The 20,811-nt window shown below is 42.1% G+C and overlaps 1 protein-coding gene across 1 annotated transcript in view; it reads right to left on the bottom strand.

The window, feature by feature from the left end:
• Positions 1-20,811, bottom strand: part of LOC111601126 — a 153,057-nt gene that overhangs the window by 37,795 nt on the left and 94,451 nt on the right. The window contains exon 6 of the mRNA XM_030225782.1: positions 8,856-9,308. Coding sequence (XP_030081642.1) covers positions 8,856-9,308 — 453 coding nt within the window. The remainder of the gene's footprint in view (positions 1-8,855; positions 9,309-20,811) is intronic.

Here is a 20,811-nt window from a genome sequence, read left to right as displayed (position 1 = left end):
CGTAATTGAAACAGAGAGCCAAAAGGCAACCCGAGCCAAGCCAAGCAACTCAGTTGCAAGCTGCATCATTAGCTGCCACTAAAAGTGGATCAACTAACGGTCAGACAGGCAGGCAGGCAGCCAGCCACAGTCAGCCTGCTGCTGGCTAGGGATGTGGCCACATTATAAAACAATTTCTCACAAAACCCACCCAATTTGCCTGCTAACCGCACGACGAGTGTTTTTTTTGTTTTTGGCCAAACTTCCAATTACAAGCAGCATTTGGTTAAGTGTTGTTGTGGTCGCTGCTGCTGCTGGCTAGCGGCTAATTACTATGCCCAGACCCCCAAAACGAAAGTGAGACCGAGAGGCGGTAATTACCTTTTTGGCCAGCTGCCGTTTAACGGCCTTGCAACGCGCGCGCTACTCCAAAAAAAAAGTGAAACCTGAGCATAGTTTTGCATTACATATACATAATATATAATTGTAAGTAAATGCATAGCTCATTGTTTAGCGTTTTGTGGCATGCAACGGCAACAACAACAGCAGCAGCAAACAGCAGTGGCAACTGCTTCCGCGTTGCTATTGTGGGTGGCACGCCCCGTTTACAGGTTGTTGCAAAAAAATTTACATAATTATTGTGATTTAATTTTCGCATTTTCCGGGGAAGCGAACGATACACACACACACACACACGCAACTCAAATAGTCGCAATTTGTAACTGTCGTTGTTCGACATGCAAATGCAGTTCCGATTCGTGTGGCATAAAACACCAGCAATAACAACAGCAAAAGCCCAGTTTGCCAGACAGACATATGTTCGCCCGTCAATTATTATTCAAAGCGCATTCGTTCAATTTCATGCCTCGGATTGCAGTTCGATTTATGAAAGGCTTAAAAACCACAAGAAAATGTGTTCAGGTGTCAGCTGACAGACTAGCAGATACCCTGTTAGGCAGAGACAAGATGTTGCTAGGCGAGACTCGCAGCTCTAAGTTACTTAACATGGCTTGAATAAGTTGATTAGATTAACAAACGATATTTATCGAAACTTATCAATAACATCTCAAGTAAGGAACAGACTAGCAGATATCCTGTAAGGCATAGTCTCAGTCTACATTTGCGAGTAATTTAAATGCATGTTGCCAGTGACATTCATTTCTAAGAGTTCGCTTATTCGATATTTATCGATTTCAACAAGACCTTTGGATTGTAGACTGATGGTAAACTGAACTGTCTCAGCCAAATAGAATGTCTTTTAGATTACAGATTTAGTATAAGCAGCTTATCATAACCTACAATACGCTCAGCTGCCCAAAGGGTACCTCAACGAACTATGGCAAATTATTAATTTGCATTTGAACTTTTATTTTTGGGGCTTTTTCCGGGCATTTGCTACCGTCTTTTGAGTGTTTTTGGCATAGCTCGAATTTCGGTTGATTTATGCTTGGGGGCAGTTTGATTGATGTGCCGCAGCATTTAAATATTTGACGAGCGGCAATTAAATTCATAAATCGTTAACATTATATTGATCGACGTTAATTGGCTGTTCGATTTGTTCATGATTGGAAATCCAATTAGCTTCGCTTGTTGAGTGTTGATAAACGATCAAAATAGCATTAGAAGAGAGAGAAACTACCTCAAGGTTGGCAAAACAAATTTATTTCATAGAGTATTTTGGAAGAGCTATCAAAAGTTTACATTAACATTGAATAGAATTGTTGCATTTCGGTTTAGTTAGTCAAAGTTCTCTTGGAGAAATTATTTGCATCGAAAACTCAGCTCACATGAACAAAGTCAAGGAATGTGCTGTTCACAGTCTCAGGTTCATCTCTCTCCCATCTCAAGTTTAACAAAGGCATGTTTAATTTAACAGCAAGTTTTACATGAACAACAACAACAAATGTGGCCAGATGGGAATTTCATCTCTCAACACTTTCGCTTGCTAGTTGGCCTTCAGGCTGTGGCCGTTAAATCAATCATAAAGTGCATTGGCCTGCAGTTTGCAAGATCTGTACAATAACAACATATAATACCCTATAATTTCTGGCCAAGAATAAACAAGAGTTCGAGCAGGGAAGCCAAACCGTCAAATATAATAATCAAGTGTAATCAATGTAATTCGATTGCAAACTGCATTTGTTTATCGAATGTGGTGAAGCGCACAAAGCAATGCCTGTGAGGGAGAGAGAGGGAAGTTAAGGGAGAGTGGAGCATGAAGTCTAAAGGCCAGCAGAAATAAAATGGATTTTTATGAGAAGTCGCGATCGTCTCGGTGGGCACGTCGTAAATTTGATTTGGTTTATTTTCATTTGTGTTTTCTTTCTTTTTCTTCTTCATTGTCTTCCCCTCATTTATAGTCGCTTTCCACAGATGCTGCTGCTGCTGCTGCCGCGGCTGGTGGCAAGTTCGAAGTTTGTCTGTGTGTTGCGACCTCTGCAATGGGTCGCATAAATTTCACTTTTACTTAGCTTTTATATGAGCCATATTTCACGGTGCAGCCACATAATGCGACACTTTATGGCAACATATGTTGCTGGCAACATGTTGCCAAGATCAAGTATACCAAAATATATGTGGAGCACATGGCATGGCAATGCGGCTAGAAAAGTGTTGCAAATTATATGGCAGCAACGTGTTCATTGCATCGGTCATGCTAGCATTGAGGGGGCGGTGCTGGAAGGAGGGGGCGTGTTTCTAGCTTGGGGGCACAAACGAATGCAAATTGTTGCATCAGCGAGCGCAACGAAATGTGCAGGAAAATGAAATTGTTGCTTCAGGAGAAACTTGGCCACAAATGAAGCAGTTGCCGTTGCCGTTGCCGTTGCAGTTGCAAGCTGCAACATGAAATGCTCCAGAGCCGCAGGCTTGACAGGCAACAGCAGCAGCAGCAGCTGCCGCCTCTACAGAGGGCAGCCGGAGCGTGTGGGTCAGTGCGTGCCTTGCATGAATTACGACATCCCAGAGCACGGCACGAGTCTAGCATCGGCGCAGAGGGAGAGAGAGCGCGCGGCAATCACTCCTAAATTAGGCAATATATTTATTTCTTTATTTTGTTGCAGCTTATTGTCTTAGACTCTATAGCGCATTTAGCTCTAAACCTTAACTAATGGGAGGGCAGATATGCCAATTATTCTGCACTTGTAGCTACTATCTTAATTAGTTCTAATATTGTCTAGAGGATGCAATCTCTTCAGTCTTCGCCTATTGTTGTTTATAGCCAGGTTGCTTGCGAGATGGTTAGGATGCGCTGCAAGTCTGTCCGCGTATCTTGAACTGTGTCGCCCAATGAGTTCAGCAACTGTGGGAATTGCTAAATCCCTATGTAAGACTGAGTTTCTTACAAACCAGCTGGCTCCAGTCCATCTGCGTAGTGCTTTATTCTGCAGGGTCTGAATTTTGTTCCTTGTAGTCTTCGCCGAGGAGCCCCATAGAGAGATACCATATACGAAGGTTGGGACAACTATTGCCTTGTAGATGGCGGCCTTGCTGCTGTAAGACAACTTGCTTGAAGCTCTCAGCATCCAGTCGAGGGTTTTTAGCTTGCTTTTGCATTTTGAGGTTACTTGACTTATGTGCGCTTTAAAAGTCAGCCTTCTGTCAAGAGTGATACCAAGGTACTTTACTTTTGAGGCTTTGGGAATAGTGGGCCCCAATGCAACGCTTGGGCAATCTCCTCTTCTAGTGGCGAAGGTAGTATGTACAGACTTTTGTGCATTAATGGTGATACACCACCGTTTTGCCCAGCGTCCGAAAGAGTCCAGATATTTTTGTAGTGAGTCTGAAGCTTCTTGCGCAGATACGTGACGTGATAAGATGGCGGTGTCATCTGCATAGGTCGCTATGAGTACTGCATCTGTACTTCCTATATTTGGCTCGGGAGTTGGCATATCTCCTGTGAATAAAGTATAAAGTGTTGGGCCTAGAACACTACCCTGTGGTACTCCAGCCATAATTGGTCTAGTCAAGGATACTGTTTGCCCCCTTGACACTTGGAAGGTTCTTCCAATAAGGTATGAGGATAGCAACGCGAAAAATGGGGCTGGAAGGGTGGTCCTCACTTTCTGCAGCAGTCCCAGGTGCCAAACTCGATCAAACGCCTGTTTGATGTCTAAAAAGACGGCAGAGCAGTACATCTTTTCTTCAAAGGCTCCAAGGATATGGTGCACAACTCTGTGAACCTGTTCCGGTGTTCCATGCTGTCTCCTGAAGCCAAACTGATGGTTTGGAATGGCCTCCTGGCGTCCCAGATGTGTCAGTACTCGTTCCAGAAATATTCTTTCGAATATTTTGGAGAGTACTGGCAACAGGCTAATTGGTCTGTACGACTCAATTTCTCCCACGGGTTTGCCAGGCTTAGGAATCATCACAATCACGGCGCGCTTCCAGCAGGCTGGAAAGTGCCGGATGCGGAGCATGGCGTTGTACACCATAGTTATGTAGTCTATGGTGGAGTCAGGCAGTGCTCTAAGGACTCTGCCGTTTATTAGATCATATCCAGGGGATTTTTTTGCCTTCACTCTTCTGATGTGTTCAAGAACCTCTTCTTTTGTACATCCAGTTATCTGGTCTTCAGCTGGGAGGGGCGAGAGAACGATGTCTTCTGTTGCTTCGATTTCTGAGGCCTCTGCGGTAATCACCGGCGTGAATTGGTCTTGAAGGTGGTTTGCAAAAGCCTCAGCTTGAGCTTCGTCTCCAATGTGCCAGGAACCAGAAATGCTCCGAATGGGATGACGTCGTATTGGCTGCCGTTTGAGCTTTCTTGTAAATTTCCATAATTGAAACTCTGCGTCAGTGGGCGATTCAGCTCGTACCAGCGCATCGCTGATACACCTCTTTTGAAGCAGGGCGAGAGCAGCTTTAAGATGCCTCGTGGCTTCGTTGTACATGGATTTGGCATCAGGCGTGCGTAATCTTAACCAGCGTCTCCTGGCCCATCTTTTGTGTATTAGTAGGTGTTGGGCCTCCAAGGTGAGGGGGATGTTGTACGGAGACTGTTGTCTTGTTTGGCAAGATGGTGGGGCGGCTTGGTGCGCAGCTTTGACTATTTCTTCCTGCAGTTTGTTTGCTGCGTAGTCCACGTCTTCAGGAGTGTTAAGTTCCATTTCTATGTGCAAAGAGTAATGGAGCTCGCGCCTAAAGACTCCTAAATCTGATCCTGCTGGCAGTAGTTGTTTCCTAATGGGCAAGGGCTGTGGCTGCGCGTGGATTGTGACTATTAGTGGCAGGTGGTCAGAGGATAGGTCCAAGGATTCTTCAATGGTCAATTGCCGGTCACAGATGCCTTTGTAGACAGCGAAGTCGATTGCCGAGGGCCTGTGTCCATTAATTGGGTAACGGGTGGGGGCTCCAGTCGCCAATATGCTGAATTGTAAGTTTTGAATCGCCTCAAATATGACTTCTCCGCGACGATTCGCACTATTGCTTCCCCAAAATGGGTGCCATCCATTCCAGTCGCCGCCGATGAGGGTCTTATTCAACCTTTGGCCTAGAACCTGTTCCATGTGATGATCACACAGACCAGTGTTTGGCGGAAGATAAATTGACGCAACTTCGATCGCTCCAATAGACGTAGGCAGGGTGATGGCTGAGACCTGCATTGTTGCGTTGCAAATTGGCAGTAAAGGTGTATGCGGTATTGTTGCTCGTATGAGGATTGAGGATCCACCAAAGCAGTTTGCTCCTTCACCATGAGCCTGATAGTGTTCGTATCCGAAAATTTGTGTAGTGGGGCACTCATGAGTTTCTGTTATTAACATTATATCTATGTTTTCTTGTGAGAGAAACGCAGCCAGTTCCTGAGTCTTGTTTCTCAGGCCATTGGCGTTCCAGATACCCACACGTAAAGCCATTATTTGTAGGCAAGCTTGGTTATGATGGCCATTAAACTGTTTAGCATGGTTGCTTGTTGGGATTGTACTTCTCGCATCGCTTTGAGCTCGGCATTAATTGCGTCAAACTGACGTTGTTGTTGCTGAAGCATTTCAGTGAACAAAGTGTCACTTGTGGTATTCTTATTTGACGGTCCACCTCTAGCGGCCTGTGCGTAAGAAACACCACTAATAGGCGTTGCAAAGCTCGTGGCTTGGGTAATGCTCCGGGGCCTTGTAATTTCGGAAGCAGTACTCGGACCCGTAGACGGTGTTTGTGTGGGACTCCTTTTTTGTGCTGGGGATTGCAATTTGCGCAACCGCTTGTATACTTGGCAGCCCTTATAGTTGGCTGGGTGCTGTAACTCACAGTGCACACAAGTTGGTGCCTGGTCCTTTTCGCGGGTGCAGTCTTTGGATGCGTGTTTCCCGGCGCAACGCACACATCTGGGAGCTTTGTGGCAGTAGCGTTGTGTGTGTCCAAATTCTTGACAGCGATGGCATTGTGTCAGGTCGTTGTATCTTCTTGGCAGTTCCACTGTGCAGCGTTGCCTGCAGACAACTCGAATGTCCAAAATTTCTTTGTTGTTGGGGGCCTGAGCCACGTCAACAAAAAATATATTTAGCGGTGTTTTGTCCATACGGCTCAGTGGGTTGTGCACATTTGTAATTGTGTGGCCTTTGGTTTCCAATTCCTTTTTAATTAGTGTTGTATCAGTGCTGGAGTGAAGCCCTTTGAACACGACTCTATATGGTTTGTCCTCCTTAAGCTGGTAGCAGTGGAACTCCAATTCCAGCTTAGTAAAGTGGTCTATAACTCTGCGATAGTCCTCACTGCATTGGGTTAATACACCTATGTTATTCTTCTTTGGCTTAATTACGTATGATTTAGCATCAATTACTTTATCTATTATCTGTTGAAGTAGGGCCACAGACTTGATGTTTGGACACCATATGGGGGGCGGACGAGGTTTCGGAGTAGTTTGCTGGTCGGTCAATACTGGGGCTTCTGGAGCTACAGGTGATTCGCTGTAGTCTTCATCTTCTTCTACGAGCAGTGAAAATCGATTTTCTGATATTAATGCTGCATTGCTGGTGCTTGGTTCGTCGAAGATGAGCCTTTTCTTGATGGTTTTTGGTGAATTTGGCTGTTTACGTTTCGTGTTTTTGTTGTTAGTGATGCCTTGCACGGAGGCGATATCTATTTTTGAGTTTATTGGCATGATGGAGGCTTGCCTATTTGCCATCACAACGTTAAGCTGGGCTTGCATTTCTGCATTTACCTTTACAGCTGTAGCGAGGTTATTGACATTAGATGTCATCGCGGATTGTGCTTTTGAGTGCAGGCGCACTCGCGCCAAGCGACGAAATTTCGTAAATTGCAATTAAAGCAATTGAGTTACGCGGAAGCAAGCGATAAGAAAACGCTGCGTGTGCGGTTTTTGTTGCTGTTGCGTTGAAGAATGCACCGCAAAGTTCTATTTTTAGAACTCTGCAGCAGTAGAGCTTAAGCGAAGGCTGTTCGAATTCACGTCTTTACAGGTCGAACGACTGATCGCGATTGTGAACTCCTAAATTATACACAATTAAAATGTTGTTACCGGCTTTACAAAGCGTTTTGCAATTATTTATTATGGAAGCCGGTTGGTCTGGGGTGGCTCAGAACTTTACCCAGGAAACGTTTAAAGTGGCACAAATCAGAGCACGAGCTGCAGCCGGAGGAGTTGCCGCAGCTCGAGTGCTCTGTAAACTGGGTCAATGTGATTATAGGCAAAGACTTTCACTAGCCAGCTGTCAAGTGAGTGGGATGAATAAAGACCGATAGAGAGAGCGAAAGAGATGAGGCGAGGTAGTGAGGGAGAGGAATAGCGTGTGTGGGCATAAAGAGAATTGAGAAATTATGTTGGAAAGGTTAGAAAGGAACACGTTATGCGAAAGTCGAAGCCAGAAAGTGGGTGAACTTTATTGATCTGTATAGATCGATAAATCTATAAGGAAGAGTTGAGAATCTTGTGTTGAATCGATAGAGACGCAGAAGCAAATTATTTATAAGACTTTTCTAATCATTGGATAGATTATATTGTAGTCTGACCTCAAGTTCAATTATCGGTATCGACATCAAAATATCTTCAGCTCTTTTCAATATTATTTATCGTTTAATCTCCATTAACTACCCTCAATTTCTTGCATATGTTATTCCATTTAACATTATTACCACTATTATTTCGTTTTGTGCGGAAAATTGCCCGCTTTTTATCGATAATGGCTAACCGATAGTTTTAATAGCTTTGCCATTGCGCACATTCCCAAACAAGCCAATTGGACACAATCACGAAACTATTTGTGCTCGGAGAAATTGTACTTCTCGAAGAGATTTTAGTGTTTCTGTCGATGGAAGCGACTACTGCCATTGGGTGCCGCGGGCAGAGCTTGGCCAAACGCTGGCAGAGCGCACATTGCCGGCATTTTCACCAAATGAATTAATTAAATCAGCGAGCAGAGACACTTTTGTAATTAGAAATGTCCGCAATTGGCAACTGTCCGCAAGAGGCGGACACACAAAAGGCAGCCGCAGCCAAAGGAAAGCCGGCGCCAACACACAATGCTTCAAAAGAGGAGTCACTCAATGTTGCAATGTTGCATCGGTTTCATTTCAGTTTTCCAAGAATTCCACGTATTTTTTTTGCTGTTGCAAATAGAAAACGGAAAGGCGACAACTTTGAGCTAATCCAACCTGAATTTCTTTGAGGTAAAACGAAGACAAGTCTCATTCGTGATTTATTTCTGCATCGAATCTGTAGTTCAAGTTCAAAGATTCAAGATCAGGGCATCCATCTATATTCCACTAGGGATCGTGATTTTGACCAGTTAAACATTTGTCTTGGCTAAGAAGCTATTTAAATTGAGTTTAAGCTGAATCAAACAACTCAAAAGTCTCAATTCATTCGTGTTCCTATCGAATCTATGCACAAACTGCATTTAAAGTTAAGCATTTTATGGACTCACCGCTGTAGAGCTGCGTTTGCGCAGTAAATTATCCAGGCACAGCTGTAGCTCAAAGGCCTTCAAGTAGATCAGATGATAACGATCGCGCAAGCGTTCCAAATTGCCTTCACCCTTTCTTGGATGGGCTGTAATGTTGCTGTTGCTGTTGCTGTTGTTGCTGCTGCCGCCAGCTGCGACAACTCCAGGCCCAGTCGAAACTCCGGTGCTGGGCGTGGTCAATTGTGCTGCATCAGAGGCAAAGCCGCTGCTAAGACTATGCGATTTGGTCGCCGCCGAGTCGCTGGTCGATTCGCTGGAGCAGTTGCTGGTTAAGGAAGCAGGCTGCTGTGACTGTGACTGTGACTGTAATTGTGACTGCGACTGTGACTGCGATTGGTCGCGTTCCTTTTCGGAGGCGGCACGTATGCAAGCGCTTACAACTCGAGCGTGTGATACAATTTCATGGTACAACACCTGGAAATAGACAAAGAAACCAAATGAAAATTGAATTCAATGCGAAAGGTGTCAAATGCGATTTGACAGTCAATTGGAAAGCGAACACACATGACGTATACTTAACATGGCGCGCGCATTGGCCACGTGATCTCAACCAAAGCCGCCGTTAGCTGCCCCTGCCATTTGCCAATAAACTTGTTGCCCCGCCACACGTTCGCCTGTGCAGCGCGTGGGCTTTTTGCTTGGCTTTTGGGGCGCAGCAGAGCCCGCACGAGTCTAGACAGAACTCTAAATGAAGCGACTGCACCTAAATGCACTGAGCGAAAAGGTTCTGTACTTGAACTGGCTTAGCTTAATATATGTATAATATATATACATATAATATATAATCTATAGTAGCAGAACTCTAAGAAATACCCTGATTCCAAGTCTTTCTTCAGCCACTTACAACTTCTCAGTCTGCCCAGAACCTTTTCACACCTGCCCAACTGTTTCTTGCAGTGCATTCAACTTCTCCCATCATAAACTACAACAGCTCTGCCCCCAGCTCAAGCTCTACCTCTGCCCATTTCCGTTTATGTGCAGCAATTGGCTTTTGTTTTAGATTTTCATCACTCATTTGTCATTTTTCGGCAGACGAATCCCCGAACCCCAAGCGAGACAAAGGTCAAATCCCACACATTGCATAAGCCAATGATGATGCATCCGTCCATTGTGTTGTCGAAGATTAATCGATAAATGGTATTGGCTAAAAAGGCTTTCCGCATCAGCCACACAGCTAGAGACAAGCGTGCGATATTCAATTTATCAAAGGAGGAAAAAAAAATTGTAAAAAATAATTACAAATGTAATTGACACGCAGCAGGTCAGAGTTGAAGCCAAGGGGGCTGTGGGCGTGCCGCGCAATGACACCCACCTAGACACACATACATACACTTTACACACATATGAACATTTGCAATTGCCGCGCTGTGTGGTTATCGTACGTTGATCTTCATACAACAGTTTAACCTCAATGAACTCTTGCATCATGTTGTCTGTTGGCTAAGTAAACAGCAACACCAACAACAACAACTACAGCAACAACCACAATAGCTGTCAGCTTAAGCATTAGAAATCGATAAATATGATGAAGCGACCAAAGTCGTCGCAGGTAAAATGAAACCCACCTGGCAGACATACTTATAGCAGCAACTGTTCGCATCCTGTGCATTTCACCAGCTCAAGTCATAAATTTACAATTTTCACCTGTTGGGCGCTGCTCATTTGTACCTTTTTTAGAGACTCTCCTACTCCACTCTTTCTCTCTCTTTTTCTGAATGCAAATTGAAATGTCATAAAAAGGCGTTCGTCCATCGATTTGCATATGCCTGTTCCTCTCTGCCACTCTGCCTCTCCTCACAGTTCGTGCAAATCTTATGCACATGATTATCATCGACATTTTGACATTTGATTAAAGAAATAAATAAAAGTTTTGCAGCAGCTGCTGCGGCTGAGACAAGCTTCAGCTTGGTCAAAGTTTCAACACAGATGAATTGCTTTGACCAAGCGCGAAAGTTTTTACTTTTACTATAGATGCAATTAAATCGAATTCTTGTATTCAGAAAGGGATACTCAACTCTGTTCCAAGTATCATAGCTAGTATGACAATATAACTATTATAGACTATGCTAAACTATAAAAATTATACATATTCTTCACTCGGATCATTCATACAAGCTAGAGCTAATATTTCTTATCTAAACTTCCTTTAATTTCTTATATAGTTAACTCCACCCACGCTCAGTCAAGCACTTCCACTTCAATGGCTTTTCCTTTGGCTTTAAGCATTTAAACGAGCGCAAATCGAATTCTGTTTTATAAGAATTTTCCGCTAGATAATTTTCTGCATCATTACGGCAAGCTGAGTCAGAAATTGTTGGCATTATAATATTATGATTTTTTGTTATTTTGCCTTTATCATAATATCTAATTATGTGGCTCGACAAAGAACTTGTTCGATACGTTAAGAGGGGGTCTCGGAGAGTGGCTCGCTTTCAGAGGCTTGGCTGTTTGCACAAATAAAAATCAACTTGAGTTCGGAGCCAAATTCATAGCCATTAGCTGAGAGGCAAGTCGCACGAGTCATGAAGTTGTTTCAAGTTCTTGGCGGAGAAGCCTCCGCCATAAGAAGCGTCTGTGACCTGGGCAGGTGTGTGGAGGCGGCGTGGGTGTGGCAGTCAAGCGGCTGCCTATTTGCGATAGTTGCGGCTCATTACGAGCCGAAGAGCGAGAGCCACAAGAAAAACAACAACAGCCAGACACAAGCTAAGCCAAACAATTGCTTGGCCATAGAGCAACGCCTTTCTCTTTGTTTAAACTCAGCCAAGACTCGAGCTAGAGTTGGAGTTGCAGTTGGAGCAGGAGGCTGTAGGCACATGGCTCCACTCCCCAATCTTGGCACGACTCTGCGCCTTGGCAATTTGGCGAGCCTCTTAATGCATTTTGCACACGCCACCCACCCAACTGAGAACGCCGAACGACTCCAGTTTCAGAACTTTGAATTATAATAAAATAAATATGAGCCAGAATTTTATGTAAAAAGTTCGTGACTAATCTGCGGCTGAACTTGAGATGTTACCTTCTGCACAGTGTTGTGATTGCAATTGAGACTTTGATGCACTCAGCCAGCAGCCAGCAGACAGCAGCCAGCAGCGAGCTGAAGCCAGCTGCAGCAGCCATGCAGCCATGCAGCAGGCGCCCAGTTGGCAACATGTTGCAAGACGAAGGCAGAGAGAATTTATTGGCTAAAGAAAAGTGAATGCACCGTGGGCGAGACACGGAATTGAGCGCACAGAATGGGCAAGGCTTTATATGCTAAGGTGTTGCTAGCTAAATTTATAACTGTAAGATTGGTAAAGTCGAGCGTAAGCGACTATTTAATACTCGTTCACGGTATAAAGAGAGTTAAAGAGTTTGAGAATATAAGATATACATTGTTCGTCGATCTATAGACGATTTCAACGGTAACTGCAAAGACATCCATCTCGCAGTAAACCAATATACTATTTTTACTTCATAAACGAGTATACAAAAGTAATGTGTCGATTGTTCTGTTGTTCTATTGTTCTATGGCGATTTCAAGGTCTGTGCAGAGGTTGTTTACTGGGCAGGAATTATAAACATTTTTCGAATTGATATTTATAATACGTCGATTGTTATGGCTGATTGTAATATGCTTAACTGAGTGCTATAGCCTATAAAACTAGCTATAAGCAAATGTAGAAAATATTGTGTGTGTAATGAGGCCTCAAGTCTTAAAATTCTATAAAACTTTTTCTGCTCATTTTCTTGTTAAATACATTCAAATAGTTTTCGTTGCAGCTTCTTCAAGATATTTTCGTTTATTATATATATTTTCACACATTTAATCTATCATTTCATAATATTTTCATTATATTTGGGCTTTTTTATGCAGCTTTTTATTAGAGCTGTCAACGGCTCATTTATACAGATTCTCCGCTCGCTTGCCCACTGCAATCACGTCTTCGGGATTTTTTTTATGTTTTCCAATAAGTTTTACATAATTTACATAGTTCTTTATGATTCGCTTTCAGCTGGTTTATGATTTGTGTGCCTGCATTAAGCATAAACTCGAGCAATTTTTCCCAGCTGGCGCCAGTTGAAAAATGACTTTGCCCAGCTAAATGCTAATTGGACTGTTGGCCACATAAATTCCACGCACAGTGGGCACACTTCCTCCTGTTCTTGCTCTTCTTTAGGCTAGTTGCAACACACAGACATAGACTGTCCTCCAATTGTTGTCGGGCAGCATGACGCACATTCGCGCAAAGATCTTCTAATGCGTTTTGCTATTTATAAAGCATGAAGACTGGGCACGTAGTTCTCGGGCTGTGTCTCTCGATCGAGGTTCGTTGACTCACAAATTTTTGTCGAACAGTGTTGAGCAATAGCCAAGAATAACAACAACAACAATGACAACAGCAACAACAACAACAATTAACTAGCTACAACAACATTAAATTCATTATCGAAAATGTCAGTACGTGACCTCGACCGCGTTTTTTAAATATTTATCGCCCCCTAGACTATGGGCACAGCCTACGGCCCCTAATCAGATGCCGCATGCTGTATGTGTTCATCAACATACATATACAGATATATATATATATATATACAGATATCTGATTCACAAGCAGGCAAAGATTTCTAGCAAATCTCAACTTTAGAAAGCGCGAAATTTAGCTCATATAAGTTCAATTCTCACCTGACAAAAATTAAAATTTGTTTTGCAAAAAGTCAATGAACGTTGCCTCAACAACAACAACAAGCACAGCAACTATGCAACACTTCCAACATGTCACACATACTATAAATTGGAACGCGCACAGTTCCTATTTTTTCTTCTTAGTTTTGGCTAGCACATTTCTGAGTAAAATAGTCACGACATTTGGAACACTTCCAAATGGCCAAATCGAAACCGACTTTAAATAGCCCAAAAAAAGAGAGAAGAAAGAAGTAGATACAAAGTCTGCCCGGTTTGGGGCACAAACTAATTTCGGCGTGCGCTTCCAAAGCAAACAAGTTGCGACTTCTCTAATTACCTCAATGGAGAAAAAGAAAAAGCAGAGGAGAAACATAAGAGGAAGAGGAGTAGGAGGAGCACAAATAACACTTTTCTCTGCTTACACGGGGGAGTTGGGCGAGCTCTATTGACAAGATAAATGACAAGAGGAAACAAGAAGAAGCAGACAAACTGAAGTTGCCAATCAAAAAGGTGTGAGAAAATGAACCCGGATGAACGTTTAAGCTAAGAGATAGCCTAGAGCGTGTAAGAATCGATAAATATATATAATAGTCCCAAGTGTTATCGATACATATAGATGTCACTGTTATCGAGAGCCATAAGACAGCCTAGAGGAACTTATGAATTGGGTAGCAATTGATAGCGTTATCAATATGTCACCCATAACTTATCTTTATATCTTGGACTATCTTTTACTATTCTTAATACTATCGATAACATAGTTGTAAGACAGATATCAATAATAGCTTAATTATCTATAGATTTACACATTTTAACACCGATCAATAACTAGACTCTTCAAAGGACGAGACTTCAGTTTAATAGTCTGTACAATTACACAAGCTACTTCTAAGCATACCCCACCAGTACTGCCCTCTACAGGGTATATTTGTGGTAGGAGTTTAGAGGAAATGACTGCATTTAAGACTTATTGTTTGACTTATGTTTGGTGTTAAGTGCAACACCTCGCACGTATTTTGTCACCTGGGCAATTAAGCTGCCTGGGAGACAAGCCGATATATCCGAACTGTTGACCTACAAATGAGAGCGGCAGCTGCGACGTGCTGCAAGCGAATGCACCAGGAATTAAACGAAAAACCCCCGAAGATGAAGAATTCTCGAAAAACCGTTCTAAGCATGCGAAAGAGAGAGTCGTTCGTTGACCAAAAAGTCCGGTGATAGCACAGTTAAAATCCCCGACACGGCCTATTGAGTAACATATCAGAGACAGCGCGCCGTGTGAGTGAGTGAGTGAGTGAGGGGGCCTTTGATATCAAAGCTGACAACGACACGGTTGACATAATCACGTTCGAGTGTCACGTTCGTAGCCGGCACGATAAGACGACGACGATGACGACGACTTCGTCTCGGTCGCCGTCGTCGTCGTCTGCGCCTTTTGTTGCCGTCACGTTCTTGGCAGATGTTGTTGTTGTTGGCCCCCATGTGGTCCACTCCAAGTTGCCTGCATCCAAAAACTGTGGCCAAGAACAAGTTTGCTGCTTGTCAAGCTTTTGAAATTTTTCAGTTTTTCTCTTCATTTTTCTTTTGGCTTTTGACTTCAGCTTTGGCTTTGGTCTCATTAAAAACATGTTACATGGCTTTAAATGCTTAAACTGATTATGAAATCGTTGGGCTTTAACTGTTTATATAATTATTTCTTTACTACTACTAATCAAAAACAGTTTTCGTTAGTCACTGAGTGACCTGAGCGATGCCCTCTTGGCAGCTACTTCTCTATATAATGAATGAAGTCGCTCAGAGAGTAGATTTGCTGTGCGTCGATGCCAAACATTAGACTTCTTCCTTGACATATCGTCTGATGAAAAACATTATCTTTGGATTCTAAGTAAGCCTTGAAAAGCTAATCAAGTGTTTTTTACTGAGGAGTGCCCGACTAGAATATACTTTCTATATATATTATACATTACAATTTATTGAGCTTTTGTATTTTACAAGTTCGCTGCGTTCATATGGATTTAAAGACGCTTGTTCAGTTTAGCATGCTGTCCTCATCCTTTAAGAAGTCTGCCACGCCTCCTACTCCTGATCTATCCAGCTCATTAAAGTTCTGTTTGTAGTTAAATACCAATATTTTCCTTCCTCTTCAAGAATTGAATATTTCCTTAGAGTCACCTTTCATCTTAATGGCACGTACTAAGCCATTTACTTTTCTCTCTTTTTCAATGAATTCAAGTAATTTTGTTCATCTTCTACCACAGCAATTGAAACATCTAGGCTTGATGAAGCATTCTTCAAGTTAGTTACTTAAGACAGCATTGTCTACCTGCTCTTTTGGTAGATTAAAAGAAAATCCTTGGCTTTCTCTGGCGGCATTAAATTTCAATTATTACAACATCAGAGGGGCAACTCAGCGTCAGCCTATTGGGTCTGTGGCTTGGGTCTGCTTTCGGCTTTCTATTTATTGCACAATTAACAAGTCGTTAGCCCAAAAGTTTTTGTTATTTTCATTTTGGGATCTTTCAACTAGCGTTACGCCTGGTGCCAGCTGTTAGTACATTGACCACAGAAAGGCCGCAACAGGGTAATATCATTTTAATTGCCACAAGGCAGAGACCGCAATAGAAAGAGTGACAGACAGAGAGAGATAGAGAGATAGAGAGAGAGAGAGGCAAGTTCCCGTCTGCTTAAGTAACTACCGTATTCAACAACAACTCAACTACCAAGTTGATCTGTAATCAACCTTCGAATGAAAGCCCAGCCACGAGTGGTTGCTGCAAAGGCGTAGCACCCCAGTAGCCTTGCTTTGACCTTGTCCATTTGGCCAACTGATGGCTGTCATTTGGCTTAGCTCTTTTTCTATAGACCACATTTGGCAGACACTTAACGAACGTTAATTGCACTCGACTGGCCTGAAGATCACACGACGAGTGTTTTGAAAGTGTTTTCGGGCCTCTTCTTGCTTCGCTCGATTTGGGGGCAGTGCCGTGTTTGGTAATCCGATAGTTTCGAGTTGCTGGTGTCAAATGTGCCACAGATTTAGGTGAAGAGGTTCACTGAACTTGCTGCAGAAGGTCGCACGAAGAAAAGGCTAACAGTTAAAAGAACGGTTTCGGCACTAGAAAGCTTAGCCCATGAATGTTTGTAGTTTCTTGTGGAATGCCAAGAAAAGCTAAGAAAAGTTCTTGAGTTAAGGCTGATCTTCTGTTTTCATCAATGATAATAGATACTGCACTCGCTCTCCTTCTCATTATCCAGATAGCTCTTTCTATCTCTTACACTCACTCAAATGAAAGGTAAAGAAAGACGGAGACCTCATCTGAGAGAGAGTAATCTCATATAAAACAGAGAGAGAAATCTAATACAGACCCCATATGAGAGAGATCTCGTATACAAGTGAAGCCATTTCACAGCCTGCTTCTTTTCTCTCTCCTCCACTGCCTCGCCATCGACCATTTGCCAACTCTCATAATCCCATTTCGTGCAAATCCAAATCGGATTACAAGTCCATTGTTAATGGCCAAACATTTCTCATGATTGATTTTACCCCCACCAAAATTGGTCAATAGCAACAACAGCTGAACAGACTGGAAAACATGGATATGCACAGCCAGCAGATGAAATATGGATATGGAATGGAAATGCATATGACTCGATATATCAGGCAGCAACTGCAGCAACTGCAGCAACTTCAGCAACAAAAGAGCCAAACATTTCTCGATATTGCAACGCGCTGACATTTTCACAGCAACGCCGCATTTTCACCAGTTGTTCACCAAACTAAAGCTGTCGCTGACAAATGATTGCCGCAATCAAATGAAATTAGTCAATGGAATTGGCAAACATTTGGCTAATTAGTCTTAAAAAACAACGAAATAATGTGAACTCGTCTAATTGCGCAACGTCTGAATTGAACTATTACAAATTTACTTGCAGCTTCGCTTGAAGGCAGCCAAACGTTAATCACCATCGTCATTTGCAGCGAGTGTCTACTGTAAGCAAGTCAAGGTCAATAGATTTCAGCGCTGCGGGTCACTCATTGCTGCTCTGTGTGGGCATTGATAAGCACAAAGTCTTCAAGACAAACCATTTCATTCCGACCACTAATCTTTTACGAGCCAAATGAACTCGGGGTCAAGCGAGTTGTTGGCCATATGAATTTCTGATACGATTTATCAGCCAGCTAGTTGCAGCTGTCAAAAGTATTGCGAAGTCAGCTGCATTATGCACTGAACGCTCTGTGTACTCTTAATCAAATCATGAAAATATTGAGGCTAGGGAAACTTCATTTTAAATTTGTGATTGCTAAAGCAATTCTCAGATTCACATTTATTTCAAACTAAGATTGGAAGTAAAGCGTTGCATTTTATAATGAAAGAAGCAACAATCTTGATGGCTATAAAGTCAAGAGAAATCAATCAATTTGCATAACACAAATGCATGACATAAGCAACGCCTTTTATTACAGCACTTTAATGCAGAACTCCACTCTTAATTATGATTATTAAAGCTAATGCCTAATGCAACGGCAATTGGCATAGACTGAACATAAAGATTATAATCATGATAATGATCAGGCGGTTGCAGTTGACCTCCATTGACCCCGTTGCACATCCTCTATCCATACATACAACAGGTTGCCAACTAACTTTCTTGGACAACTGGTAATTGGGGCGTGGCAATGCACAACACATAAAAAGCCGCACAATAATTGAAAGCCGACATTTTGGCAAATTAAGTGCCCATAAAAAATAACCAAAACACAGTTGTACAATGGACAATGTAATTACCAAAAACTGACAACGGAGATGGGGAAGGGAGAAGGAAAAACACAAACAGAAATTCATTAAAAATAAAACACTGCAAAAATAAATTAAGTAAGCTCGAAAAGTTGATATGAAATGAACGAAGATCAAATACCCTAAAGGTGCAGATAGTTCTGATATATCTGATATCTGATATGATATATATTATATATATTGTTCACACTAAGCTAGGATCAAGTACTCATTAGCTAGTCATATAATGTTGAAACATTTGATAATAACTAACTGAAGTCGCACTACTATTTTTATGAACAATCAATATTTTATAATCACTTGATTTTAAGCCTGCTCCCTTTCGGATTATGATCTGTTAGGATATACTATATTTATCTATATAGTACAATACGCTGTAAGCTAAGATCAAATACTCTCTAGCTCATTAGCCAGTCATATAATGTTGACACTTTCGATGATAGCTGAGCCAAGTCGCACTACTATTTTTATGAACAATCAATATTTTATAATTACTTGATTTCTAATATATAATTCTGCTCTCGCTTACAAATTGTAATTAGTGTCGCTTGCAGGCCTCCATCGAAGTTGGCTTTAACGATATCTCAAATAAATTTGTTGGTTTTATTTAACATTGCAAATGAATTTTGGGTTTCAGTTTTTCTTTTTCTGCTTTTTTGGGGCTGCCTTGTCCTGGGGGGCCGCAGCAGACACAAGCAGGAGACAATGGCAAAGCTCAGCGCACTTTCACTAACAGCAGGTGGAGATGCACATACAGTAAACACTGCCATCAAGTGGCATCTGCAGCGTGTTTGGTTTCCTTTTGCTTTTTTAACAATTACGACACCTCAATCTGCGAGCAGAGGCAACCCATAAAAACAACGAGCCGAAACAAAGCCAAATGCCCAGAAGCTACAAAATCAAAGCACACATAAGTCAAGTGCTGCACCACTGCACCACTGCACCACCAGCGCCGCCTGGCACCGCCTCCTCCAGCTGCTGCTGCTGCTGCGACAGACTTTTTTTTTAACTCATTAAGCAGCAAACGGGTTCATAACTCCGCAACATGGCGGGTCACATTTGGGGGTCACTTACAGCTACAACAACAACTCAACATCTGGGCATCTCATACTTCCGAATAGATAAACGTCGCGACGTCGTCATTTGATCGACGATGACATGTGAAGAGAGCCGCAACACGTTGAAAAAACCTCGGAAGCTCTTGCAGCAATTGATTTTTAAATGCAACCAAAGGAGGCGTGCACTGGCTAGGGTTAAAAGTTAATTTGCGCGCAGACTACGTGCTCAGCTTGCAACAGCAATTTGTGACAGTATTTAAGGTACTTTCAGGCACAAAATATAAATATTATTAAATATAATGTGGGCCGAGTTCAATAACACCCAATACAATTGGTAGTTAAGCCTTAAGATATAACCTAGGCGATGTGAGGTGAAAGAGACCGCAGCAGCCAAGCAGCAAACCAGCAACAGCAACAACAACAACAACAGCACAACCACAACAAACACAGGCAACCAGCTAAGCGTGCTTAATGTTCAATTGTTTAGAGTACGTTGAACTGAAACTGTGGCAAGCAAAAGCATCAGAAATCAACTGAGAAACTAAGTGGCAAAGAAACAGTTGAAGATTAAATATATATTTATATATATATGTGTGTATATATGGCATATGTACGTTATATATAGGCTACATATAAGAAAGCAGAATGAAAGAAAATTTTATTATATAAGAGGATAATTAGAGAGGTAGAGAGTGAGGTAACACATAAGTGTTGATTGGATACAAATGAATAAAGAATTAAGCTCAATAGAACCAATTATAGAATATGGCAATGGAATATATGGCAATTAGTCAATAATCAATAATTATATATTATTAAAAAATTAAACATCCAACTAGAACTATTATTTGCAAAGACTGTAGAAAACAAGAAAAAGATGGAAGATGGAAGATACAAGATAGGGAAGAATAAGCGGAATAAACAGAATAAATATATTTTTATTTATAAAAGTAATATCGTATAAAAGTTATACTTCATACTGATTATTATGACATATATATGCATATAGATATACAGTACTTGGATCTTTTTAAAAATTTAAGACTCTTTGAAACGCCATTGAAGTGAGCCTCCAAGTACGACATCTCTTCCGATGTATCTTGCCCATTGACAGGCGACACTTGTAGCCAGCCCACAAAGGACAGCCTGTACAGGTACAGATCTGCGACTTTCGCTGCAGCCACATCAATTAGATGCATCTATAACAAACTAATGCCTTGATTTGCACTCAACGGCAGTGAAAGTTTAACTGATCTGCATTGTGTGCCAAAGCGACAATAGGATCAATAACGAAGACATCCTAAAACACACACACACACAGTCGAGACACACTCACACACACCTTGCCATTCACACATCAACGCCTCTTAATTTTTATTGCGTCTGCTGCCAGTGATCGA

This window comes from Drosophila hydei, unplaced genomic scaffold, assembly GCF_003285905.1.
Source record: "Drosophila hydei strain 15085-1641.00,03,60 unplaced genomic scaffold, DhydRS2 tig00008140-arrow-arrow-pilon, whole genome shotgun sequence".
NCBI classification, from domain to species: Eukaryota; Metazoa; Arthropoda; class Insecta; order Diptera; family Drosophilidae; genus Drosophila; species Drosophila hydei.
The sequence above is the reverse complement of the archived record's forward strand: the minus strand, read 5'-3'. Positions and strand labels throughout refer to the sequence as shown.